Source organism: Mastomys coucha, unplaced genomic scaffold (assembly GCF_008632895.1).
Source record: "Mastomys coucha isolate ucsf_1 unplaced genomic scaffold, UCSF_Mcou_1 pScaffold8, whole genome shotgun sequence".
NCBI classification, from domain to species: Eukaryota; Metazoa; Chordata; class Mammalia; order Rodentia; family Muridae; genus Mastomys; species Mastomys coucha.
Genome location: NW_022196914.1, coordinates 38,477,867 through 38,505,623, shown reverse-complemented (window position 1 = coordinate 38,505,623; position 27,757 = coordinate 38,477,867). Strand labels below are relative to the sequence as shown.

General features: G+C 36.2%; 1 protein-coding gene across 14 annotated transcripts in view; it reads right to left on the bottom strand.

Annotated features, from left to right (window-relative positions):
- Positions 1–27,757, bottom strand: part of Kiaa0825 (KIAA0825 ortholog) — a 422,279-nt gene that overhangs the window by 334,459 nt on the left and 60,063 nt on the right. For all 14 annotated transcript variants that reach the window (XR_004115610.1, XM_031359885.1, XM_031359884.1 and 11 more), the window contains 2 exons: positions 19,109–19,277; positions 15,489–16,158 (listed from right to left, as the gene is read on the bottom strand). Coding sequence is in view for 13 of the 14 variants with exons in the window: in XM_031359885.1 (XP_031215745.1) it covers positions 15,489–16,158; positions 19,109–19,277 (839 nt within the window). In the remaining variant the exon portion in view is untranslated. The remainder of the gene's footprint in view (positions 1–15,488; positions 16,159–19,108; positions 19,278–27,757) is intronic.

Genomic DNA, 27,757 nt, shown 5'->3' with positions numbered 1-27,757 from the left:
TCAGAAATCCGCCTGCCTCTGCCTCCCAAGTGCTGGGATTAAAGACGTGCGCCACCACGCCCGGCGACCTTTTTATACTGTGGTATACAATGCTCTTTTTCTCTTGTTCTTTTCCTCTTTCTTTAGAAACTGTACATTTTAAATATTTGTGAGCTAGATAATAGAATCCATTAATTACCTGAAATTGCAAAAGACAACTTAATATTTATATACAGCAGCTATAAGAAATAATATTGCAGAACTAAATTATCACAAACAGTGCCAGCAGTTTTTTTACACACAGTACTTAGGTAATTATAAAAAAATCTTCTTCATAACTATATGCTAGCATTTTTTAAGACTTTAATTTAGATAGGTTACAAAATACATTCAAATCACAAAGATATAATTACTATAGACCTGAGAAGTGATAAAGTGTTCCCAACCAAATCTCTTCGACCCTGTTAATGTCTGTTTCTTTTTAATCTAAAGCAAACATTGATTATAGTGTGCATAAGGAATATGAGAAGGGGGTGGGAAATCCCCTAACAGTTGTTTATCAATTCCAGTATTTACCCACAGAGAGTTAAGTGATGTTTACAAAACAGAACAGATGCAGATGCCTACCGAAAGGTAAACAATTGTTGCGTGGCTTCCTGCCAGACTCTGAACCAATACATTAAACTCCAAGTGAAGCACATTTCCCCTATGGATTGCACTTATTGCCACTTCATTTCCTATGGGCTCTGCCTCTCTATTGCTGTGGCTGGCACTAAGCTATTTCCAGTTCCTTGCTGACCCCTGAGGCCTGGTGCTACTACACACAGCCATTAGAGAAGGGAATTGCATGTGTCTGACACAGCCTGAAACCAATTATTTGATATTTTCTTCAGAATGATGCCCAACTCTGTTGGGAATGAGCAATCATGAAATAATTTACCTCCTGATTTAATTTTTTCCTGCACAAATTAGTTGTAGACAGAGCTGACACACAGCTGCCTGTGACATAGCTCTGTCTTATCAAGATGATACTTGGAATGAAACAGCGAGGTCAGAATTGAATAGGTTGGGGAATCCTGCTTTAAAGAGGCATTGACAAGTTTATCAGATATACTGATCACATGTACTCTCTGTTGATTGAAAATGACAGAACCTCACAGAATTCTCAGAGCAGTGGAGAAATAGCACAAGGATGCAAGCCTATGGGGTGGCTAATGCTTTTAAACACCTGTCTGATCTCTCGTATGCTTTTGTGTACCATAAACCTCAGGATATAATTTAAATATTATGTTAAAATCAAATGCATATTGTTTGTATTTGAATAATCTTCAACTTCATATTTTTCGCAGTTTTAAAATGTGTGTGTTTTCTAGGATTCCTGAACAAGTGTACGTGTGGGTTTCTGTATCTCTATGTCTCTAATATTTTTTTCTTTGGCTCTTTTTCTCTAGTTTGTGTGTGTGTATTATTCTATTCTAAACTGTTTGTTCTATTTATTTTATTTTATTTTTATTCTTTAGATGTTTGTTGGGTTTGTGGTGAGAGATGGAAAGCTGTGGACCAGGAAGGGAGAGAGGTAGCAGGGAATTGGTGGGGTCTGTGAAGGGAAATTGCGATGAGATTATGTTGATTAAAAAAACACCCCAATTTTTAATATAAGCAAAATAGAAAAAAAATGTGGATATTACATCTTTCTAGATGTACATCATGCTTTTACTTTTTTTCTTTTAAATAGCTAAAATATGTTATCCATTTTTTTCTTATTAAAATGATGCTGGAAAAACAATGCATAAAGCAGCTTCTGGTGATTTGAAGAAAAATACAGCCCACGGGCTTACATCTTTGAATGCTTGCTGTCTGGTTGGTGGTGCTGTTTGGGGACATTATGGAAACCTGAGCAGCAGATGCTTGATGAAGGAAACCCACTCATGGGGTGGACTCAGAACCCACAGCTTTGCCCCACTCCAGCTCCCACTCTCAGCTCCCACTCTCAGCTTCTACTCCAGCTCCCACTCCAGCTCCCACTCTCAGCTTCCCGCTCTAGCCTCCTGCCTTCCCCACCATTATGAAATATTCTCATTTCTTAAAAACAAAAAATAATAAAAAAATAAAGACATAAATGTCAAAGGACTTATTCTTCTGTAACTCAAGTCTCTAAAAATATCTGTCCTGAAAACATTACAGACCTGTGCTTTCTATGTTGTTGCTTTTAAGTTATATTTAAAAAGGTAAAATATGAGGTATCAGTTTTCATTAAACATGGAAAGCTGGTATAAATTTGCATATATCTAAATAATAAGAATTATAGAGACAACATAAGCCTCTCCAATGAGACCTACTAAATGCAAAATTTCAATGAAATCTGTGCTGTCATATCCTGTTCATAAATTCAAGCAAGAATTTTCTCATACTTATATTTTATATTTTAATTCTACACTTGATTTTAGCTATTAAATTTTAAGTGGCTATCGTAGATGTGTCATTTTATCCCAGTTCAGGTTCCAGGCACCACTTACTAGTCCAGAGTTTTAAGACGCTTTGATGATGACTATGAAAAATGCCTATTCAAAGAATTCAGTCCTCCAAGAGTCAAAGGACTACTGTCTTGCAGCATCACAAAAAGAACATTATCAATGGCAGTTGTAATTGACTTCAGTGCAGATTGTGGATAAAGGGAGAAGAGGCAGCATTAAGACATCTTCACAATACAGCTTCCGATGAGAGCAATCATGTTTGAAAGTCATTTCTGTTTTATTTCAGGAGTTATTACTTCACAAGCCTGGGTGCCAGTCCAATAATTACACTGTATTATTCCTTTGGCTAATGGAAATATGACCACTAAAATTTAAGTTTTTCTAGCTTTGGAACATAAAAAAAAAATGGAATTTATTCTCAGCATGGATCGTGTTATGGAAATTTAAACCATCAAATTATGCCCTCTTGTATCTTCCCTGACAGCCCAGAATTCCAACAACCATGACAACCTCACCCTGGGCTTGGACTTCCCGCTGTCCTAAGGTCCTCTACATGCTTAACAAAGAGTGGAGTAAACTTTACTCTTCTATTTTTATTTCATGTTGAGAAGAATTTGTCGTTTAGCTTTGGATGGAGGCAACAGGCACTACTCAGGAATTTAAACTAACTTTTCATGTCCTTCCCTGTGTGATTTAAAATCTCCATTTAAGTAGAAAAACGATCAAAACCCTTATGAGGTGAAGAAGTGGTAAGAACAGAAGTAAATTTAAAATATATGTCTAAATACAGGGAGTGTAATTCTATTTAAAGAATTTCTGACTGGAAATCCTTGAAGACATTTGAACATTTAGCCCAAAGCTCTGCATTACTCCTCAATTCCAAAAGTGCTGAGAATACTAGCTCCTTAAGTCAGTATAACCAGTTTTTATTTAGCCTTTATAACCTTCTGTGTGGAGACCAATCCACACTCAAGAAAGTGCCATTTCAGACAAGCTACTTCAGCAGCTCTGGGTCAGGGGTGGGGTTGGGGGGAGACACAGATTTTCTCTACTGTAGTCTGAATGCTTTTATTCACAGACCCTAAGCTCACAGTCTGATTTTTCAGTACTGTGATGTAAATGATTGTATCTGCAATCCTAAACTCATAGTCTAAAGTCCAAAGCTGAAACTGAAAGTATTGGGAGGTGGAAACTTTGAAGGTGACTGCAGGGCCATGCCCTAGAAGGACAGGATTGCTGTCCTTCTAAAGGAGACCCAGGGTGTTCTGCACCCCTTTCTTCATGAAAAGAGCCAGAAGACATTGCATCTGCTGGGCACTTAATCTCAGACTTGCCAGGCTCTGGCAACACTGGTAAATATATTTGTGGTTAAGAACCCGACTCCCCACCCACAACCCCACCCCACACCTATCCCATGCCCCACATCTGTGGTGTTTTGTTATCAGTTTGATGTTTCTAATCTGGGTAAGACTAAGATATTTTAAGATTTTGAAGGTAGAATTTCCAGGGAGATATGTTTAATATTAAATGTCTGACTTCACAGATGTGATGCTGAGGGCCTGTAATTTTTATACTTAACCATAATTATAACAAAATGTTATAACATAATGTACACTTTAAAAATATGATTTCCACGATGAAGACTGCCATGGAATAAGTACAATCACCAAAAATGTCAGGCCATTTTTTTTAAAGATTTATTTATTTTTATTTATATGAGTACACTGTCTCTGGATTTAGACACACACCAGAAGAGTGCATCGGTTCCCCATTACAGATGGTTGTGAGCCACCATGTGGTTGCTGGGAATTGAACTCAGGACCTCTGGAAGAGCAGTCAATGCTCTTAACCACTGAGCCATCTCTCCAGCCCCCTTGGCTGACTGCTCTTCCAGAGGTCCTGAGTTCAACTCCCAGCAACCACATGGTGGCAAATGTCAGGCCATTTAAAGTGATTTCTTTTCAAAGTGATTTTTTTTTTCACAAAGAAATGTGGGTTTATGTGCACATTAAATTTCCTTCTCAAATATTTAAAGCTTTTCTAGGTACTAACCACTAATTGTTAGTATATTGACCAGAATTCACTTCCTTTCAACTTGAAATGTTAGTTTAACAATATTTAATAATGATAATAAATGGCTAACTGGAAAGAAGAAATGTGTTTATTGAGAGATTCATGATACGTAAACAATTTAACAAAAGACAACAGAACATTCACAAAGTGAGTGTAATAAAATGGATAGTTTTATCAGTGAGTGCATTCCATGTGTGTTGTTTTGTGATTGGGTTAGCTCACTCAGGATGATATTTTCTAGTTCCATCCATTTGCCTACAAATTTCATGAATTATTCTTAATAGCTGAGTAGTACTCTGTCACGTAAATATACCCCATTTTCTACATCCATTCCTCTGTTGAGGGACATCTGGGTTCTTTCCAGCTTCTGGCTATTATAAATAAGGCTGCTATGCACATAATGGAGCATGTGTCCTTATTACATGTTGGAGCATCTTCTGGGCATATGCCCAGGAGTAGTATAGCTGGGTCCTCAGGTAGTACTATGTCCAATTTCTTGAGGAACCATCAAACTGATTTCCAGAGTGGTTGTACCAGCTTGCAATCCTCTGCCATTGGGGACCTTGTGCTCAGTCCAATGGTTGGCTGTGAGCCTCCACCCCTGTATTTGTCAGGTACTAGTAGGGCCTCTTAGGAGACAGCTAAAACAGATTTCTGTGGAGGTTGAGGAGAAAGGACCCAAGGAACTGAAAGGGTTTGCAGCCCCATAGGATGAACAACAATATGAACTAACCAGTACCCTCCAGAGATCCCAGGGACTAAACCAGCTGCATATGTAGCAGAGGATGGCCTTGTTGGTCATCAGTAGGAGGAGAGGCCCTTGGTCCTGTGAAGGCTCTATGTCCCAGTGTAGGGGAATCCCAGGGCCAGGAAGCAGGAGTAGGAGGGTTGGTGAGCAAGGGGAGGGGGAATAGGGGGCTTTGAGAGGGGAAATGAGGAAATGGGATAACATTTGAAATGTAAATTAAGAAAATTTCTAATAAAAAAATGGATAGTTTTAAGAGGGTAGAGCAAAAGCCAGACAGGCTGTATGAGGTTCCATAAACCCTGGCAACTCAGTTCCCACAGAATATGGTGTCCTGGCCTGTGACAGCTCGTGCGTACTTGTCCACATTCTTTGCCAAACACAGAATAGTTCTTAAAATAAGTTTACTTACTTTGTGAATAATTTTATTTGATTTTTATTCTCAATAACAGTTTTCAATTATTCCCATTCTGCTCTTAAATGTGTTATTCAAAGTTTTAAACATATTATTTCTTCAAGTCACAAATTAGGACTTCTTTTTTAAAACCTCAGTAGTAGGCCAGGAAAATTGGTAGTGGTGGTAGTGGTGGTGGTGGTGGTGGTGGTGGTGGTGATGGTGGTGATGATGGTGGGGGTAGCATTGCTCACTGGTGGAGTACATGCTCAGCATGTGCACTGTCCTGAGTTCAAACTCTAGCACAAAAATCAAGAGCAAAACCCTCAGTATTTTAACCTTTGTAACATTTTAGTTCAGTCCAGAAAACTCTATATCCTACCATAGAGATATAAACACTGTGTGTTTATTGGTGCTCTAGTCACTAAAGTTCATCAACCAATGATAAAAACCTGGTCCATATATGAACTGGAATATTATTCATCTCTGAAGAAAAATAAAATCACATGCATTTACAAAAAATTCATGGTCCTAGAATGTTAAGCAGGCTCACACAATCTCACAAAGAAAAAAATTGTATAATTGTCCTCATATTTAGATGTTAGCCTGTAATGTACACTTGAATGTTTAAACAAATGTGCTTGAGAGTAGAATAGACAGGAGAAGAAAGGGTGACATTAGCCCAGTGATGAGAGAGCACAGAGACATGAGCTGTAAAGATGGAAAGCTAGTTCTTTATCTAGTGTTATGTCAGGATTCTTTGGTGTGTTTTGTTTCTTTTGTTTTGTGTTTGGTTTTGTGTGTGTGTGTGTGTGTGTGTGTGTGTGTGTGTGTGTGTGTGTGGTAGATATGTGTACAAGAATATAATTGATATGGAAATGGTAAAATCCTAGGTGAAGATCATTTAGCTTTATAGACTTTCAGTCTCAGTGTTTGAGTGGTTATATTAATCTAGTCATGTGATTTTTTTTATTTCTAAGCATAATACAATAAAGAGGTTTTTATTTTTTTGGAAACATTACATCGTAATAAGGTATACAAATCTCAGAATGAAAAGTGATTCCTCAGCAAAAAAAACAAGACACAGAGTCATTTTTGATCTTCTATTTATCGTATCGGAACCTCATCATTTAAAAATGTAACACATGAAACTGTCTTTCTGCCATTAGGATGAACAAACAAGTATTCCAAAGAGGGAGAGAGCAGATAGATAGCTGAAAGAAATTTAGTGTTTGCTCGTTTTTCCTCACGAGGAGCATGCTTATTACTGAAATTCACAGACATCTACTCTCTCTCTCTCAGTGAATGTAAGCTCCATCTGGTCCTTTTGTCTGTACAACACTGAGAGGCCTGAAAGCACTGAGCAGTAAAAGCCAGGTCAGAAATCCAGAATACATGCATCAGAAAGCAAACATCTCTTGAAAAGATGTATAATACACACGTTACCTCTGATAACCCAGACAGCTCACATTTCTCATCATACTCATAATATACTGAGGCTTTTTCTCACACAAGCATTTCCTTAGAGTACTAAGACTTTAGTGTAATAAAACTTTGCTTCTTAAGAAGCTCTGAGATATCCTAGAACCAAGTTTCACTTCTAATTTTAGTAGAAAATTTGTAGATAGGCATTGAGGAAAATGAAGATAGTCAATGAGAAAACATCAACAAAATTTATTTATTTATTTATACTTATGTTCTACAACTTTCATACTTCATTCAATTGTTTTCTATAAAATGTATTCTAGGTTATTTGTGCTTTATCAAAACTGAAGTATTAGAACAGCTGAGGGTGATTTGCAACATAAAAACCTTACTGTAAATTTCATGAAGAGTTTGATTGATCCTGTCTTCTCTAAGGAAGATAAAATAAAGAAAACTAAGAGTTAAGTCTCGTTTCTTTCCCCCTTTGCATGTAGAGAGGCTTGTTAGAGAATGTCCACTGAGAAGACATGAACAGTACAGAATGGATGAGGTTGCTGGGTGAATGCCCTTCACAGGAAAAAGGGAAGACAGTATTTTTGTTCTGTTGATGGCATGGCCAGCTGTGGATACTACTTAGAAAGCTTCAGCTCATACAACTGCTATACTGAGTTTGCTAAACTCATGATCAAGCCTTAGTGTAAGACTGCTCCTTCTAATACACTACAAGTGAAGAACTTCAGCCACGTAAGGGCACTTTTTTGTTTGTTTTCACAAGACCTGGTCCTGAGGAATTACTTTTTTACTCACAGAGAAACTAATAGAGTTCAGAGTTAATTTTCATGTGAAAGTATTATCCTACCTGCTGTTTGTAGCCTTGCAGAAGAAAAACTGGCTCTTCTGTGGGCAAAATCCAGGTCGTTCGTCTGACTTACCTTATCTGCTTTAAATAATGCTAGGGAAAAGACATATGCATGTAGGCATACTGAATCCTTAAATGGATTTAGGCATACCAAATATTTTCTAATCAATAATACAGAATAATAACTGTATCCCTAATTCTTGTATGTGGTTCTAATTTTAAATTACCTGTTTAAAAACCCTCCTACAAAAAAAACAAAAAAAAAACCAAAAAACAAAAAAACCTTCAGGACTAAATATGAAACAAATGTGGTTCTTATGTAAATATGATTTGACGTTCATAGGACAAATCTAGTTATAATCAAAATGATAACTTAAAATCTAAAGCTTTCTGGAAACTTTTCATTATGGCCTTCATGATATTTGGTTATGCTTACAGACAGGAACATGCTGTCCTCTGAGAGACTCCACCCAGCAGCTGACTTAGAGAGATGCAGACACCCACAGCCAAGCAGTGGATGGAGCTTGGGACTCTTACAGAGGATAGCAGGAAGGATTGTGGCCCAAAGAAATAGGAACTGTACAGGAAGACCAGCAAAGTCAACTAACCTGGATCCTTGGGGCTCCTCAAAGTCTGAATCACCAACCAAAGAGCACACATGGGCTGGACCTAGGCCTCCCCACACATATGTAGCAGATGTGCAGCTTGATCTTCATGTGAGTCTAACTAACTAGAGCAAGGGCTATCCCAAACAAAAGCTGATGCCTGTCTGTAGGATATGTTCTAACTGGACTGCCCTGTCTGGCCTCAATAGTAGAGGAAGAGCTTACTCTCACAGAGACTTGAAGTACAAGGGTAGGGGAGTACCAGGGTGGGAGCACCCATTCAGAGGAGAAAGAGAAGAGTGATGGGGAAAGGATTGTAGAGGGGAGGTGAATGGGAGGGAGGGAGTAAGTGGGTTGTAAAGTGAGTAAGTAAAAAAATTAATTTAAATTAAATTAAAAAAGAGAGAGAAAACATTATAGCATAAACATTTAAGTAATATTTTCCTCACAATATCGAAAGGAGAACTATAAGCGTACAAAAAAATAAGACAGAGTTATCAAAAAGATCATGGTTCTTAAAATCCTCTGGAAACTTGGTGAAGACATCTAAAGGCAAGGCCCACGGCTCAGTGATAGTGCAACCGGCCAGCATTCATGAACTCTCCAACACTGCAAACACAAACAAACAAACAAACAAACCAAAACCCACCAAGACACAAAACAACAAGGCACACTGAACAGCTGAAACGGTGGCTCGAATCTTTACTAGGAAGGCAGGGACAGGTAAATTGTAGACATATAAAAGGTTCAGAAGTAATAAAATAAAAACACAACTTCATCAATAACAAAAATAGCATTAGTTTTCACTGGAAAAGATCACTAACTTAAAGTGATTCTAAAACCTTTCTATTAGCATCATTTCCTTCAAATAACAAAAAGTACCTATAGATGTTCCAAGGAAATGTTTACATCTGTGTCAATGTAAAAGACAAAAGTTTTACCAAACAACTCCAAGATGATCAATTTAACTCGAGGGATAAGCTTAGATAGCAAACAAATTTAAATGCCTGTCTTGTACCTTATCACTAGACCATGGACAGAGCGAATGCAGGGAGGATGGAAAGAAGGAAGGAAGGAAGGAAGGAAGGAGGGGAGGGGAGGGGAGGAGAAAGGAGGGAAGGGGAGAGGAGGGAAGGAAGGGGAGGGGAAAGGAGAGGAGGGAAGGGGAGGAGAGGGAGGGAAGGGGAGGAGAAAGGAGAAGAGGGAAGGGGAGGGAAGGGGAGGGGTAGGGAAGGGAGGGGAGGAAGAAATTATTGAAAACCTGGGAAGCTCCTTTCTATGTAGCTGTGGAACTACTACCTCACCAAGTCTCAGTTTCTCCATATAAAATATGAAGAACTGTTTAAAAGATTAAATGAACTCACATGAATAAAGTATTACACATCATGACAAACAGTAACTACTTTCTTTGATGCCCAAGAAACAGAAAAAAAAATAATAATTCACAGACACAGTGGGAAGAACATCCAATCTCAACATAAAATTAGAGGCAATGAATAACTCAGTAAGACCTAATCATCGAGTACAGCATCGTCCACACATGAACTTCAGGGACATGTTCTTCAATGGGTTCAGTCAGGCGACTAGTCAGAATAAGGATCTGGAGTCAGACAGATACTAATTTGGATCCTGAATTCACTCTGTGACCCTGAGGATATGGTTTAATGTCTCAATTCAATTCTTCCCCATTGTTTAATGGAGATGGCAATAGCATTACCTTGTCAGGTGGTTAGAAGGATTAACTAAGACAATACAAATCCCTATTTGAACCAATACATTTTTTGTGTAAGGAATGATTTTCTATACTGTTGAGTGAAACAGCAATGACTCAAAGACCATAAAGCTATATAATTATACTAAAGATAATAAGTTCCCACTCAGAAAACCTGGATTTTATTCCAGAAGGAATATAAATTATCATTGCTATTCTCAAAGTTATAATTTGTTAATACACAAGTTTTGATCATTGGGTCAAAACAATTGTGTTCTGAGATGAAACAAACCCATTATTGGTATGCTGAGCTATGAAGTGCTTCTCATATGGCAGCAATGTCTCATTGGCTTTTCTTACCAACTCAGGGTCTGCCTCAGAATCTTAAATATGGCTTCTGCTAAATGAATCATTTGACATGCAGTCAATAAAGCAGAACTAAATGATTTTCAGGTGGTTCACTTGACTAAGATAGTTTGAAATATCTAGTATTGATAGAATACTTAATTCTATAATCTGAGACGCAGTCTCAGAATGGTGGTTGAAAAACAAAAACAATACCCCATATACGAGCCCTCACTGTGAATACGCATCCTGACTGGGCACAAATAACCCAGGATAAATTAATCTAAGTTTGTACTTTTGTACATAAAATTTGGATAAGAGAAAATAGGTTCTCCTTAACATAGCACCTACTATATGGAGAACACTCATATAAAAGAGATTTACACAAAACTTCAGGTAACACTGATTGAGAAGACTCAGAGCAATTAGGCTAGTGGGAAATAGTTCCATCTCTAACATTAGGAGAGGCTTACAAACTTTGCCTCTGAATCACTCTAAGACTCACTAATTTATATATATATTTTCAGTTACACGCTCTTTCTTCCATTATAAACTGTATTTAGCCAAGACAAAACTTTTGTACACAAAACACATTATAAGTAGACAGGATTTTGAAAAAAAACATATAATATTTTTAGAAAGCAAGTACAGACATGAAATACATTTCAAAACCATGTTAACAATGAAGATGCAAGTGTGTTTGCTTGGCACAGACTCACAGCGCGTGTGAGTCAGATGACCGCAACCTCTCTGTTATCCCAGAAATTGACTGACTTATCTGTTAGACTGTGTGAGTTAGCATGCAAAGAAAAGACTAAAATTTTGCGAGAATATTAACTTATTTAAAAATTCATCTATCACATTAATTTTGGTATTTTACTAAGAAAAATAAGTAAGATATATAGTGATATGGAAAATAATAATGGGGGAGTAACTAGGACCAGCGGGACCCAGGCATGCAGGCACTCCACCAGTCCAGTAGCAAGGGTTCCTTCCAGTCTGTCTGGGCCAGTGTCCTGAGCAGACCTTGGGCAAGAATTCCTCAGCAAGTCCAACAATACCCGGAGGAAGCTCTACTCCCAGGCACTCTAACATGCCCAGGATCCCAGAATCACAGGATCCCAGAGACAGCTTGACTCTGAGGAGTTCTGAGATAACCAGGATCACAGGAAGGACAGGCTCCAGTCAGACATAGCCAGAGCAGGTAGCACTAGAGATGCAGGGAGGCAAGTTTAAGAACAGAAGCTACAGAAACCAAGGTTACTTGGCATCATCAGAACCCAGTTCTCCCACCATAGTAAGTCCTGGATACACACTGGAAAAGCAAGATTCAGATCTAAAATCACTTCTCATGATGATGATAGAGGACTTTAAGAAGGACATAGATAACTTAAAGAAATACAGGAGAACACAGGCAAACAACTAGAAGCCCTTAAAGAGGAAATACAAAAATCCCATAAAGGCCAGGCAGTGGTGGCACATGCCTTTAATCCCAGCAATTGGGAAGCAGAGGCATGCGGATTTCTGGGTTCGAGGCCAGCCTGGTCTACAGAGTGAGTTCCAGGTCAGCCAAGGCTATACAGGAAACCCTGTCTAGAAAAACAAAAACAAAAACAAACAAAAAAAGTCCCTTAAAGAACTATAGGATAGCCGGGCGGTGGTGGCGCACGCCTTTAATCCCAGCACTTGGGAGGCAGAGGCAGGCGGATTTCTGAGTTCGAGGCCAGCCTGGTCTCCAGAGTGAGTTCCAGGACAGCCAGGGCTATACAGAGAAACCCTGTCTCGAAAAAAAAAACCAAAAAAAAAAAAAAAAAAAAAAAAAAAAAAAAAAAAAAAAAAAAGAACTATAGGAAAACACAATCAAACAGGTGAAAGAAATGAACAAATTCATCCAGGATCTAAAAATGGAAATAGAAACAATAGAGAAATTACAAAGGGAGACAACCCTGGCATTAGAAAACCTAGGAAAGAGATCAGGAGTCATAGATGCAAGCATCACGAACAGAATACAAGAGACAGAAGAGAGAATCTCAGGGGCAGAAAATACCATAGAAAAAATTGACACAACAATCAAAGAAAACACAAAAAGCAAAATGGTGCTAACCCAAAACATCCAGGAAATCCAGGACACAATGAGAAGACCAAACCTAAGGATAATAGGTATAGAAGAAAGCAAAGAGTCCCAACCTAAAGGGCCAATAAATATCTTCAACATTATAGAACAAAACTTCCCTAATCTAAAGAAAGAGATACCAATGAACATACAAGAAGCCTACAGAACTCCAAATAGACTGGACCAGAAAAAAAATTCCTCCTGTCACATAATAATCAAAACACCAAATGCACTAAAGAAAGAAAGAATATTCAAAGCAATAAGGGAAAAAGCTCAAGTAACATAAAGGCAGGCCTATCAGAATTACACCAGACTTCTCACCAGGTACTCTGAAAGCTAAAAGATCCTGAAGAGATCTCATACAGACCCTAAGAGAGAACACAAATGCCATACCTGCCTATTATACCCAGCAAAACTCTCAATTACCATAGACAGGGAAAACAAGATATTCCATGACAAAACCAAATTTATACAATATCTTTCCACACATCCAACCCTACAAAGGATAACAGATGGAAAATAGCAACATAACGAGCAAAACTACACCCTAGAAGAAGCAAGAAAGTAATCTTTCAACAAACCCACACAAATGTAATTCTACCTCTAACAACAAAAATAACAGGAAGTAACAATTACTTTTTCTTAATATCTTAATATGAAATTTATATTACCAACATATCCTAATCCAAAAATATGAGGAATTAGAAATTTGTTGGCTATCATCTAGTGGTCTCTCTACTTTGGTAATTGGAGAAATAGGTCCAATATTGTATAATCCATATACACTTTCTACTTGTTTGTACATGAGAATGTCTTGCTGTGTACCACATAATGGTCTTGAAACCAGGCTTCTCTTATCTCAGCCTATTAGGATTGTTTATTTGATGTTTTTACACTATACTATGGTTTTCAGAACAACTTGCATATTTCAAAATTATTTATATACCCAAAAGAAACATGGACAATTAATTTGGGAGGTGGCTTATAAGAGAACAACAGAGAATGAGACTGAATGTTTTGCTTGATATTTATAATTATTGTATCAATTCTGAAGAAGAGGACTTTAAGTTACTCTTTTTCTGAGATAAATGCTTTTCAAAATCATCACAGCCAATGAACCAGATTCTTACCCTCACCTAATGTCTGTGCCACCCTCCAAGCAGAACCATTGTTCATTGAAACAGTTGGTGAATGACTTTATGGACAGACCATCTTAATACACACACCATTTCTTAAATGAATGTAACCTGTTCTCTGTGGGCTGAGAATAAAGTCACTCACTCAAGTGAAATAATTTTGACCATAGCAGGAAGTCTGTATCCAAAAATCCTGCCTACAATTCATTCCTTGGAGCAGGAGAACTGTCAACTCTTAGCTTAGATACTATGGAGGTAAAATCCTTTGGTGATGTGAGGGTCATTGTAGTACATCCTTATTACAATGAACTCCAATGTCTAGAAATTGTTCTTATTTTGGGTTTGTACCACAGTAAGAGCCAAGATTTTAAGCTCTACTAAAAACAAACAAACAAACAAACAAAAAGACTTTATCTGTTTATGTTCATTTAAAAAATTAATAGTGATAAAAATATCACATAGTTAATATTTTGGAGTTATTTAAAACTTATATTGAGAAAAATGTATATATTTTCAGTATTGCTGTAGATAAGCATCTACATAAGACTGTTAAATTGATTGTTGTTTTATATCAAACAACATTTATAATACTCATTGTTATAATATTTTATAAAATTTAAAGAATATGATAAAATAAGAAAAAGGTATGGCAGGTATTGAAGAGTGGGGGTCTCTGGAAGGAGATGGGGTACAAAAGGGAAAGAAGAATGTGATATAATTGTATTTATTTAAAATATGTTTTAAATGTTAACAAATTCACATAAATTGAAATAATGTAACTTTTCTCATCATAATGCAATAAATCTTAAATCAATCAAAAAGAAAATAATAATGATAAGAAATTCAACAACACATAATAATTTATCAAAGGATAATTCTCAAATACTTAGTATATTCAAGAAGAATAAATATTTCTTGGTTTTTATTTGATTTTTTTCCAGTGGTGGAAAACTAAAACCAAAACAAGAAAGTTTATTATTAAACTTTCATTTTTCATTTTTAATGTTTCATTTTTATTCTTTAATATTTTAAATAAAATTAAGAATTTTAAGTTTATTTTATTGTATATGTTGTCATATAAAATAGAGAAGATTTTTAAAATGATTCAAAAAGCACTATACCCCCTAAGCAATGAAAAAATATTGTACAATTAATATTTATGATTTCTATTTATTAGTATTGGTTGGCTAAATGTAATTTTAGGACTTTTACTTTTAGTCAGTGTAAACCAACTTTGAACAACTCTTCTTAAGTAATAATGCATTGGCTCTGGACAATGCAATACAGTAAAACCCATGCTCTTTGGCTGCACATATATTTGAACATATACTTGTATGCACCCATATACGAATTTCTTTTAGCTAATACTTTTCATTTGCTTTACGCATTCCAGAAAAATAGAACTTCATTTGGCTTACGTTTCCAGTACCCCTAACAGTAACGAGAGGAAAGCCTTCCACGACTACACTTACAGACAAAGGAGTGCATGAGCGGAAAGCTCTTTCAGCTCATTTACTCACTGCTTTATTTTGCCGTGGGATTTAACTATTTTTTGACAACAGAAAAATCTGAAAGTTAAAGATGTGTATGGCTGGAGTGAAATCAAACAGAAATGTAAATGTCACTAACCCAAAGCACGCACTGCTCCTCTGTGCCTGCTGCAGCTCTTGCTTGTTTTAACTGCAGGAACAGCATTTTCTTTGAACTGCAGCTCACCAAAAGTTTCAAGAATTTTTGTCATTTCTTCTGTAACTGTATCCAGGTAAGTTTCATTAATGAACTGCACCACTGATGATGGAGATAAGATTTCACATAGTACATGAAAATCCTCTTTTATCAGTGAATATAACGTGAGCATTGTACTTTGGTATCCACACACGATTCTTTCTAAATCTGCTTCTCCACTGCAGGAAGGGAAGGAGTCCTGCAGAGATGTATCCAACAGTCGCCTCTGGACACTCTGGTACTTGACAAGCACTTCTGATTCTGAGTAGAGCAGGAGGAATTGCTTCATACATCGATTTTTCAGTTCAATTTTTTGCTGTGAATTGTTTATCTCATTATATTTTTCTAACCTGTTCACCAAGAACCGTCGAAGATGTAGTCTTACATCATCCCAAACAGACTTTATATCCACAGAGGAGAAATCTTCGACAGAATGTAGAGAAGTCCTGGAGAGGTGACAGAAGGTTGTCCCACCCAGTGAGCACGGGAAGGAGATGCTGCCTTGACAGGAGAGGTCCCACAGTAAATCCAGAATCATTTCTTCATGGTTTTCTTCATTATTCAATAAGTCTTGCTGATAAAAGCAAGTTACAACATTGAAATGTGATTAAATCTAAGAATAACAACAATAATTTCTACACACAATTTTATAATTGATTAAAGTTTAGAATGAATATCCTATATTCCTCAAGATCTTTTTGTCTTGCACTTGTGATTGAATCAGTGCTGAAGACTGAAGTCAGCTGTAAAGTCCAGCTGATTAGCTAACTGTTCAGTTACATTGCTGCACATGTGTATTTTGGCCCCCACATTTTCTCTAACCTAAGCTATAGCAAAGCTGAACTGGAAACATTTTTAAATACAGACCTGCAGAATAAAACTGATTAAAATGAGTTCCTAAGACAAAATAAATTCAAGATCATGTCCTAATTAATTCCTTGAAGATATTTTTTTTATTCCTGAGTGAATATACTTACTATAACTCCCACCCAATGAAATCTTTAAGATAATTCTAGAAATGAAATTACTAAATATAGTAGATGCCTAGGGGTTCCTAATAGCTGCCATCCTGAGAAATAAAATTAATACACTCGAAGATTTCAACTTTCATTTAAATTCATTGCTGAGAACCATGTTAAGAAAGATTTTACTTTATAACTTAACCTGAAAATATTTCTGTTAACTCCAATAAATAACTAACTCAAAAAAGGTGATAGGGAATTACTCCTTTAGTCTTTCATGTTGATAGAAAACAATGGTGGTGAAAATAGGAATAAGAAAGGAACCAAAATTTTACTTTGTTCTTGGACTCTGAATGGCACACATTCTCCATACATTATGACTTCTTTCCTAATTATATTCATTCCAGCCAATACTGAAATTACTTCACATTCTCTAAGTAGAAACAAGTGATTAGAAAAGAAATGGAAGCAAGGCTAAAGTGGCATAAAAATTAGTTTGGCTCTGAAATTTCTTATTGGTGAAAATACCACAAGTAATATGTGTAATTCAGAACTGAACAGCTAGAAAAATTGCTGGAATTGGGTCACATTCACTCTAGGCACTGCAATGCACATTTATCATGCAAATATGATAGAAAATATATATTTTATTATGTAAATCACTTTTTCAACATATTCTCTGGTTTATTCATAGTGAAAACTTTGTGACACTGATACATGAAAACCTAATAGCCTGATTTCTCGATAAGGAGGATAAGGATTTGACATGGTACACAAGAGAATTACTTTTCAAACATCATATGAGTATTTGAGTGAGGGACAGGACCTAGCATATGCTTGGTTTCATCCTCTCTGTCTCTCATCTCTTGTACTATCTAGTTCTTTACAAATTTCTAGAAAGAAAATGTTGTCAGAGAGCCCAGGACCCAGCAGCACTAAGGCAGTTATATGTATCAGCTGTGTTATGTTAGCATCTTAGCTTAATGTTTCTGTAAACCAGCTAATAGTGTAAATATTTGCACGATCAAAGGATAATAGACTACTGAGTTTTAAAACATATGTTTTGGATGAATACTTAAATTTTGAAAATAACCATAGTACAAGTATCATATTAAGAACCAGTTTCTTACCTAATTAATATTTTTGTAAAAAACAGATATATAAAGATGCCATCAAGACCGATACTAGCAGCATGTAAAAACTTGATAAGTCAATTTTAATTTGAATCTGTTTTGATAACATGGTTATTTCCTCAAAAAATTATATCGTCACACAATTATGTGAAAAGATAAAATAATAATAATAATAATAACAACAACAACAACAACCAACACCACACCTAGGTCTTGTAGAAGACAAAAGTTTGAACAAAACTAAATTGGCCTTTGCCTTGCAGAAAATGACTTCTGTGTGACAGATTAAAAGATAATTGAAAGCTTTTGCTTTTAATTAAATGAGAACACACTACTGCATCAACATTAGTGAAATCTAATACACACAGCTCCTAATAGAAATTAAAGGAAAAACTATATCCATATTTACTCTCCAAAGCTCTACCTTCAAGAGATAAAGGGTAAGAAGGATTTTTTAAAAGGTTAAGGCTTTAGGGCATAAGTCTCTCTTTGCCTTCTTTGTATTGCTTCATAAGCATGAAAGAAACAACTGTAACAACAACAACTGACAAAAACTATTTTCATCTGATTCTGTCATCCTAAACCATCTACAACCTCAAGATATTTTCCACATCTGCCTTGGTCAATGTTTTTGATGTTAAGACAAAAACAGTTCTTTTCTCCCTGCTAAATTAAATTAAAACCATAGCCAGAGAAATCCTGATCCTTAAAAACGTTGCCGTTTCTACAAGAATCTGTTTTTGTAACCTAGCTCCCTCTCAGATGAGGGTATAATAATAACTATTTTTGTTGAGGGTTAACAAAAAATTTCTCGCAGGTAGGTGTCCAACAAGAAAGAACTCCATCAACAGTGGTCTTGTGTACATTTCTGCTTCAACCGAAACCAAACCAAACCAAACAAAGCAGGGTGGTACTATACTGGAACGCAGAGAATAGAAGAGAAAGCCAGCTAACAGACACAATTAAGGTACTCTGCTGTTTTTGATTTTGAGCACAGAGAAATTTAGTGGTGGAGTAGAACATAACATCTATCAAGTGTGAACTTCTTTAGAGAACTGCAGACCACATCACTGTGTTGTCGGTGTGCAGACCACATCACTGTGTTGTCGGTGTGCAGACCACATCACTGTGTTGTCGGTGTGCAGACCACATCACTGTGCTCCATGCAGATCACAGTATAAGTCACTCAAGAAGAAGAATATTTAACTTTTATTTTCAGACTTTGGTGCTAAAGATAATTTTTAAAATATGTCAAAGGATTTGATAGGGGAAGAAAGAGGATCAACACAAACAACATAAAAATATACCAAAATCTAAAGCTCCTATATAGGACATACTGATGTTACCAACACAATAAATATTCACATATAGTAACTCATCCACTTGTGCTCCCTGATCCGCACCCTACCATAAAACAAGTAATTTTTACCATTTTTTTGAGGAAGTTTATCAAATCTCCATGGGGAATGGATGGTGACTTAGATAAATTATAATTATAGCTAGTTAGCCATTTGAAGCAGTCACTTGTTGTTTGCAGCTGCACATCTGGACAGAGCTTGTTCACTTCAGACTGTATTTCTTCAATGCAATGTTTTATACTACAAAAAAGAAAAATAATTATTTTTGTAGAATGTAAGCAATGTCGTCTCATAATATTATAGGTTCTGAAATGTTTAGTTATGTGATTGTATATAATCTAAATCTATAACTTTGTATAATACTCATGTTTATTCATTTTAATTCATAGCTGGAACCAGAGTTCAAAATTTTTATAGAAATACTGCAATTGGAGAAATATTAACTATCTAACTACTTTGAGATGTAATAGAAGTTCCCTTGCATTAATTTATATCTGAGACACAGATATAGTCTATAATGGAACTCTGGATAGCAGATACAAAACATAGCAAGGACTTGATGACAGTGAAAGTCAGAACCATATATTCTATCCCAAAAGGCAAATGTGACACACGTGGAAGGCTTCAACCAATGGAAAAGTAAAAAGTCAAGAAGCAGTCACAGAAAGCATGTAATTTATAAGGTCATATACACAGTATTAGTTAGTACAGCTAAATTTTTCTGTGACATCCATCATTCTAAAGCTCAAATACATTTAAAAATACACATAAAAAGGCTGGAAGAAAATAAAACAAATGTTAATAATAATGATACATGTGTGGTGATTAGATGAAGTCTAAATCTTATTTTTCTCTATTTTCTAAGTGTTTCTATAAAACCAAGATGAGCTGCCTTATTTCCTTATTTTAAAACACTTATTTAAAACTGTTTTTAAAAATTTTAATTTCTCCATATAATTCTTTGCATTTATGCTTATAAATTTTCTATGGGGCAAAAAGGTGAGTTTAGGTAGAGTGGCATCTGGTACCACATGGGTATGACATATGACTACCTCATGATAGTGACATATCTAAAATATGAATGATTACAGAAACAGATGCCTTTAACTTTGAATTGACCCAAATCTGACAGTTGTGCAATTTTCATTTAATACTATCAAGGAAAAATAGTTAGGAAAAGACAAAGTTACTGCTTTGAAAGCACAATTCTTATTAATTACAGTTTCCACAAGATAGAACCATGCTCTGTTTATTAAAACCAATCTTTAAGTCTCTGGATTTATGAGGTATGGGTTGCCCATAAAAATACATGGAATAAGGCAGAGCAAAGCTTTTCAGAAAACTTCTGGACATGAGTAAATTTAAATAAAGTCACCTTGAAAAAATAAAATTCTGAAAATCAAAGAGCCCTTTTATGAAAACAAAGAGCTTAAAAGGCCAACAATACCCCTCTGGCCACAGCCTCTGACTTTCCTGGTGGAACGACATTACTCATAAATGCAAGTTCTAGGTCTGACAAAGAATGGCCTGCATTTTCTTCCTTAGCTAGGCATCTCTGTGGACTGAGAACCATGATGCCTGAGGCATACAATCCAACTCCAGACGCTCCTCAGCAAAAGTTTGCATTCTAGCATCCGCACATGCAGCACAGTAATCCGGGACAGAGTACAGCAGTATACTGGACCCTGCAGCTGCTCTGCTTCTGCCAGTACTCTGCCTCTCGGATTATTTCCAACATCTGAATCTTGGAAGAGGCCAGGGACCGGTTTCTGAGCAGTGTAAAGCCTCCAGAGTGCTGGATATTTTAATAATTTGCCCAAACACTGATAAAGGGATTAAGCAGTTACATTTCAAGGAACCTCCCTTGGTGCATGGAGCTAAAGCAGTACTTCCTTTCACTTGATTTTGCTTTCATTCACCTATAAGATGTCTTGTCAATCTGTCATTCACAGACCATGCATCTTGTTTTAAAAACTCAATTATTGGATTCCCTGTCAACTTATTATATAAAAGGCTATTTTCAAGATTTAAGCTGCCAGTTTATTATGTGACCTAACAAATCATCGTCTTTAAATTAGGTCAAATTTAGACAAAAACCTGTTAAAGGTAGTATTTGAAAAGACTGTATTTCAAATAGTTTCAAGTATGTATAGTAATAGATATGTTCCAATAGATATTAGCCTAAGTGTTCTTAAATAACATACGTTGTTATTTTGAATTAAATACTTTCTAACTACAGATTCATTCAAGTTTCCTTGAGTAGCTAGTCTGTTATAACATTACCAAGATAATTCAATAGTCATACAATGACCGCAGTGATTGCTAGGATTCAAACATTACTACAAAGTGCAAAGAGTCTAAAAAACATTAGACTTGCCACCATAAATAAACCAAATTTTTGTAATATTAATGTCATGAGAAAAGTAAAAATGCTGACTATAATAAAGTGAGGAATGGGCCATGGATCCACTTACCAATAAGAAAAAATATAACAAACATGATCCTGATGAGGAGAAATGCCTGAAAGGATCCAGTATGACAATGTCTATGTAGTAATTTGAAAGTGTTTCATACGATGCCATATTGTGCTGGGGGTGTGTGTGCAAATATGGAGACTGGATATGTGGGGAAATGTACTGGAATGGTCCCCCACCATTCTTCTGTCAGGGAAAGGAAGAGAGGAGATAAGCTGGGAGCAGTACATTGATTGGCTGCATTAGTAACATCTTAAATTTCAAACTGGACAATGAGGAAGTATTTATATCAGTACACCATCCATCTTCATATGTTTCAACATTTCATTTTTATCAATTTATTTATTATTATGATTTGTGTGTATATGCATGCATGCCAGTGCATATGTGTCACAATACACACACAAAGTCAAAGACAATGTTTAGGAATCTTCTTCCACTGTGGATTCTGTCCACAGAACGTAAGTCATCAGACTTAACAAAGGAAAAGCTGTGGCCTGTTGAGCCATTTTATCAAGACACCATTTCAACATTTTGTTAATAAATTTGAATCTTGTGCTTTAGTTCCAATGACTTAATTATCCATGTTATTACTGTATACAAGTGGGTGCATTTCTTAGAATTGTTCATAAATAAATTTATGAACCATTTTAATGATGCAACAACAAAATGCTTTTCAAAATGTTTCTTTTTAATTTATGTGTTATATATAGGACTACATGACTTTGTGTACAATGTACATGCAGAAGTCTGTAGAAGATAGAAGATATCAGATCTCTTAGAACTTGTGATGGTTTATATATGCTTGGCCCAGGGTGTGGCACCATTAGGAGGTGTGGCCTTGTTGGAGTAGGTATGTAGGTATGGGCTTTAAGACTTAGCTGCCTGGGAGCCAGTCTTCCAGCAGCCTTCAGATGAAAATGTAGAACTCTCAGCTCCTCCTGCATCATGTCTGCTTGCACACTGCCATTTCCTGCCTCGATGATATGGACTGAACCTCTGAACCTGTAAGCCAGCCCCAGTTAAATGCTGTCTTTGTAAGACTTGTGTTGATCATGGTGTCTATTCAGCAGTAAAACCCAAACTAATACAAAACAAGAGTTACAGTGTGGGTCACTTGATGTGTGGTAGGAACAAAACCCAGGTCCCCTGCAAGAACACTACAAGCTCTTAACTGCTGAGCAATCTCTCCTAACCCCTTGAGTATGATTTTTAAAAGAACTTTTGAGGCATTTTCTCATTCAACATTCAGGCCTAGATTCCTTAACTACAAAAACAGCATAATTAATGGAGGTATTGTATCTGGCAGACTCAAAGTGAATGCTGAATAAATATGGTAGGGACTATATAATACACCATTTCATATCTAAAGAAATTCTGTCTAGCTAGGTAGACAAACCTGTAAGTAAATAACTATACTCCAGTAAAACTTGATAAGTAGTGTGTACACTGTGTAAAGGACGTATGAAAGAAGGAGCCATTGAGCATTCCTGTAAGAAATACTGAAATGGTTGTACTAGTAGAAGGTATTATATAAAAAGATACTAAACTATGAGAAAGAAATTATAACATAAATTCTGTTTTTTTTGTTTGTTTGTTTGTTTGTTTTGTTTTGTTTTGTTTTTCTTCAAGGCAGGGTTTCTCTGTATAGCCCTGGCTGTCCTGGAACTCACTCTGTAGACTAGGCTGGCCTCAAACTCAGAAATCTGCCTGCCTCTGCCTCCAAAGTGCTGGGATTAAAGGCATGCGCCACCACAGCCAGGCTACAACATAAACTCTTAAAACCTAAGCCCGAGCTCTTGTAATGGCACCTATATCATTTAAAATCCAATATTTTTGATCAAGTCATAAAATAGTTTAAAAAAAAAAAGAAAATTTACAAAAAGAACTTTTATACATAAGGCAAGAATATGTGTACATAATTTCATTTTTAGAATATTTTTGTTTTATTAGTTATTTGAGATTTTTATACAATGTATTTTTATCATATATACCCCAACCCTCTCTACTCACCCAACTTAGTATCTTCTTTAAAACACACACACACACACACACACACACAGCACATTTTGTGTTGTTATATACTCCACCGAGTGTTGTCAATCTACCAGGACCCTGTGTGTTTTTGTTGTTGTTTTAAACATATAAAGCACATTTTGTGCTGTTGATATACTTCAACAGAGTATGGCCAACCTACTAGGACCCTTTAAAAAAACTGTCTCTCACTCTCTTAGTAGCCACCAATTGCCAATAGCTCTCAAGCAAGAGATGAAACCTTGCCCCTACCTCCTCCAAATGTTCTGTGTTGAGATTGTAGCCAGCTTAGGCAGGTTGTCATAACCACCGTGAGTTTATGTGTGCAACAGGCCTCCTGTGTCCAGAAAACATTGGTTCCTGAGACCTAAACCCATCTGGAGGCCACAGCTATACTGGATAGCTTCCATAGTGCTAGAAGGCGCTGTGCATGTTAGCAAGGACCAAAGCAATCATCAGTATTCCCTAACTACAGTCCTGGCAAGAGGTAAGTTGGTAGGACGTGGTACAATGGTGGTATGGATGTCATGGAAGAAACCAACCACTTGCTGTAGGGTTAAGGTCTACTCTCCTTAAGACAAAACCCATACCTTCAGTATCTTTGGGATCAAGATCCTGTGGGTCATAGGCCCTAAAGGACCTACTACTGCAGCTCTGTCAAATAGCCATAGCACTAAGCTGACTTTTAACAACTCATTGTTATAATCATAATTTAATGTAGCTGTTAACTTATCAGAGAAACCTTTTTGCAGGTGGTGCCAATTAACACAAAATGTTAGATATTTTTGAAAGTTTTGTTTTCATAAATCCTATAGAAGGCATGTAGCAAGCTCAAAGTTAATATAATTTCTTTACTTTTACTTTGTATTTTTAATACTTTTTAATTTAAAATAAAATTGCATCACTTTTACCATTTCTTTTCTAACCAGACCCCTCTTCCATGACCCCTCAGCTCCCCCTCCACACACACACACTAGGCAACACTAGGATAATTGGCGAAAATTAAAAAGTAGGAAGTATAAATTTGGTCAGAGAAAGTTTAGGTGACTGAGTTGTTCAGGCACAGCATCTATGTCAGGAAAGGAGTGCTGGAATAGGCCTGCTCAGAAGAAAAGACAATGTGGCTTTGTGAAGTCTGGTAAGTCTTAGTGATAATCAAAGCTGTGGCCCTTTCTGTTTTCTTTTCCTATAGCCTGGTTGTGGTTAGTAGGCTGGGAGGTGTGACAGGGATTCTATCATACAGAGTATGAAGTCCAAACCGGACTGCAAACATAGGTAGTTAAAAAAAGAAGCAAATACTAATTTTATCTTCTTGATATTATTAACAACAAACTACTGCCAGAATTATAATGAACAATAGTATTATTCTTCAAAATGATTTCAGATCATGTAATTTGTCATGGTGATAAAACATGCAAATTGCATATGTATGCACATCATCAGATTAATGGCTTTTTCATGAGAAGCTCAAGGTTTGTAGATGATTTAAAGATTTCTTTTGGTTTCTTCCTCTCTGTAGACCTGTAAACTAACATGTCAGAAACTCGAATGAAAAATTTACAAGTGAAAATATTAGTGATGTGGAATATAAGTGGGTTCATGGGATCTCTACCATCTTGTTAAATTATGCGATGCATTTATAAAACACTCACTCACACTCACTCACAACAGCCTTGTCCCGTCACATCTCCCATCTCTTGGACTAAGACATATAGTAAGTGCCCAGGTAACAGTGGTGATTTCCAGAGATGCAAAGAGTAGACATTTATATCAGTGTCAGCAAAATTTGATCCATGAGCTATAAACAAGTTGTCTATTATTTGAAAATAGAAAATGAAATAAGGTTTTAAAATATAATGGTGGGTTTAAGTGGGACAGAAATCATTACATGCCATACTATAAACCCAAAAGAACTTCTGTACCTCCATATATTATTAAGCTAATAAGTTGAAGTCAGCTCAAAAACCATTTCAAAGGCTTTATGCAACTTTCTTACTTCACTCTGGTACAATCCATGGCACTCATCCACAAGGGTTATTTACACTTTTGTTATCAGTTGTAGTATGTGTTTAAAGTAAGTAACTCATTGCCTCGGACTTCTCTCCTCAAAAGTACAAGTCACACAGCTTAGCTTGAGTGGAAATGAATTTCATGTGAGAATGACCGGAGAGAATGCTTGGCTCTCTTGACAGGTGACAGGTCAGTGACCTGGGCACACTGGTCCATTCTGGTGAATCACTGCTGTGGGAAGGTGAAAGACCCTGTGGCTCATAAAACTTGATGACATTAGGAAGAGGGAAAAGGAACTCACACTTAAGTTGTCAGGGTCACTGTAAGAAATACAGCTTGGAAAATTTAAGTATGAGAAAAAATACTGTATTTAAGAGGGAATTGCTAATGTCTTTTTTCTTCTAAAAATAATGTGGGAAACCCACATCGTACTGATGCTCATTACTCATTCAGTGTGCACCATCAGGAGACAAACACAACTGTTAAACTATGAAATGCCCAGCGTAGGTAATTCACTACTGAAGCGCGAGTGCGGCATAACGGATTCATCACAACATACAATTTTCTAAAAGCTATTCTGTTAGAAGGCAATACAGGAGTGCATAAATGATTTACACTCTTGTGAATCATAGCTATTATTCAGTATTTTATTTTTGAAAATATATGTACTCTATATTATGTTTATTCTCTAGAGTATAATAAGAACATAATTGAATTTGATGAAAAATAGACTTGATTTTAAATGTAGAATGCAGCACATATACCCCCTTCTTTATCCCTGTGAAGATCAATGGTCACTTGAGGCTATAGGTTCATTTTTAATATATGGGCAATAAAAGGTTTATAATGTAAGAATTGTATTTCATACTATACTTTCTTATAAAATCAACATCAAATTTCAATCTAAATAATAATTTATGAATGCAAAAATTTAATTATTATGATACGCTTAAATATGATTTTATTGATCAAGTGGGAGAAGGAAACTAAATAGAGAGAGATTTAGCAAGTAATGAAGTAATATATAACAAAAACATCATTCAATGTCTTACTTTGTTTTGATGGGGCCAAACACACAAAGGAAAATATTTCTATTAAAAATATAACTAGCTCTGAAATTTACATAAATAACTTGTTAATCTATTTTATTTAATGTTCTTTTCATTTCTTTTGGTTGGAAACTTTATCGAATAATATATAACACAAATGTTACATAAACACAATTACATTAAATTCTTAGAGTTACTTTATATTAAATATATATATATTTATCAGTATATGTTTATGTTATATTTAACACACACACACACATATATATATATCCAAAACCAAATTAAAAATAAGAGGTTTAACTTTACACATTGAAATAAAAGGAAAATATTTTCCTCCTTTCCTTTTCTTAAAGCATTGGTCTTGAAAGTCAATTATAAGTACATATCTTTAACCTTGTTTTGTGTCAGGGTCTCACAATGTAGCCCGTAGACTTACTGCTATTCTCCAGCCAACTCCCTCCATACTTCTGGAATTACAGACGTTTACATGCCTTGCTCCAAAATAACTGATAAGTTTGAGGCTTTGTTTTCAGCAATTGTGACCTGACACCATTTTATTCTGTCACTTTAGACTCAAATTTAAATTTTTGCCTTTATTATACAAGTCAAGAATTCCTTTTTTTTTTTTTTAGATTTATTTATTATTATAAGTACACTGTAGCAGCCTTCAGATGCACCAGAAGAGGGTGTCGGATTTCATTATGGGTGGTTGTGAGCCACCATGTAGTTGGTGAGATTTGAACTCAGGAAGGGCAGTTGGTGCTCATACCCATGGAGCTATCTCAACAGCCCCCAAGTCAACTCTTCTAAGGGACAATGTTCAATTGGGGCTGGTTACAGATTTAGACGGTTAGTCCTTTTTCATCATGTCAGGAAGCATAGCAGTGTCCAGGCAGACATGATGCTGGAGAAGGAGCTGAGAGCTCTACATCTCGATTTGAAGGCAGCCAAAGAGAGACTGTCTGTCTCACACTGGGCAGGGCTTGAACATATTTATTACCTCAGAGCCCTGCCTCCACAGTGACGCCACTTCCTGTGGGCATATTCAAATCATTCAAATCATTATACCCCTTAAACATTTATTTGGGTTCTGGGGATTGGACTCAGGTTGTCATGCTTAGTGGCAGGTACTCTTTTTTTTTTTCTTTGA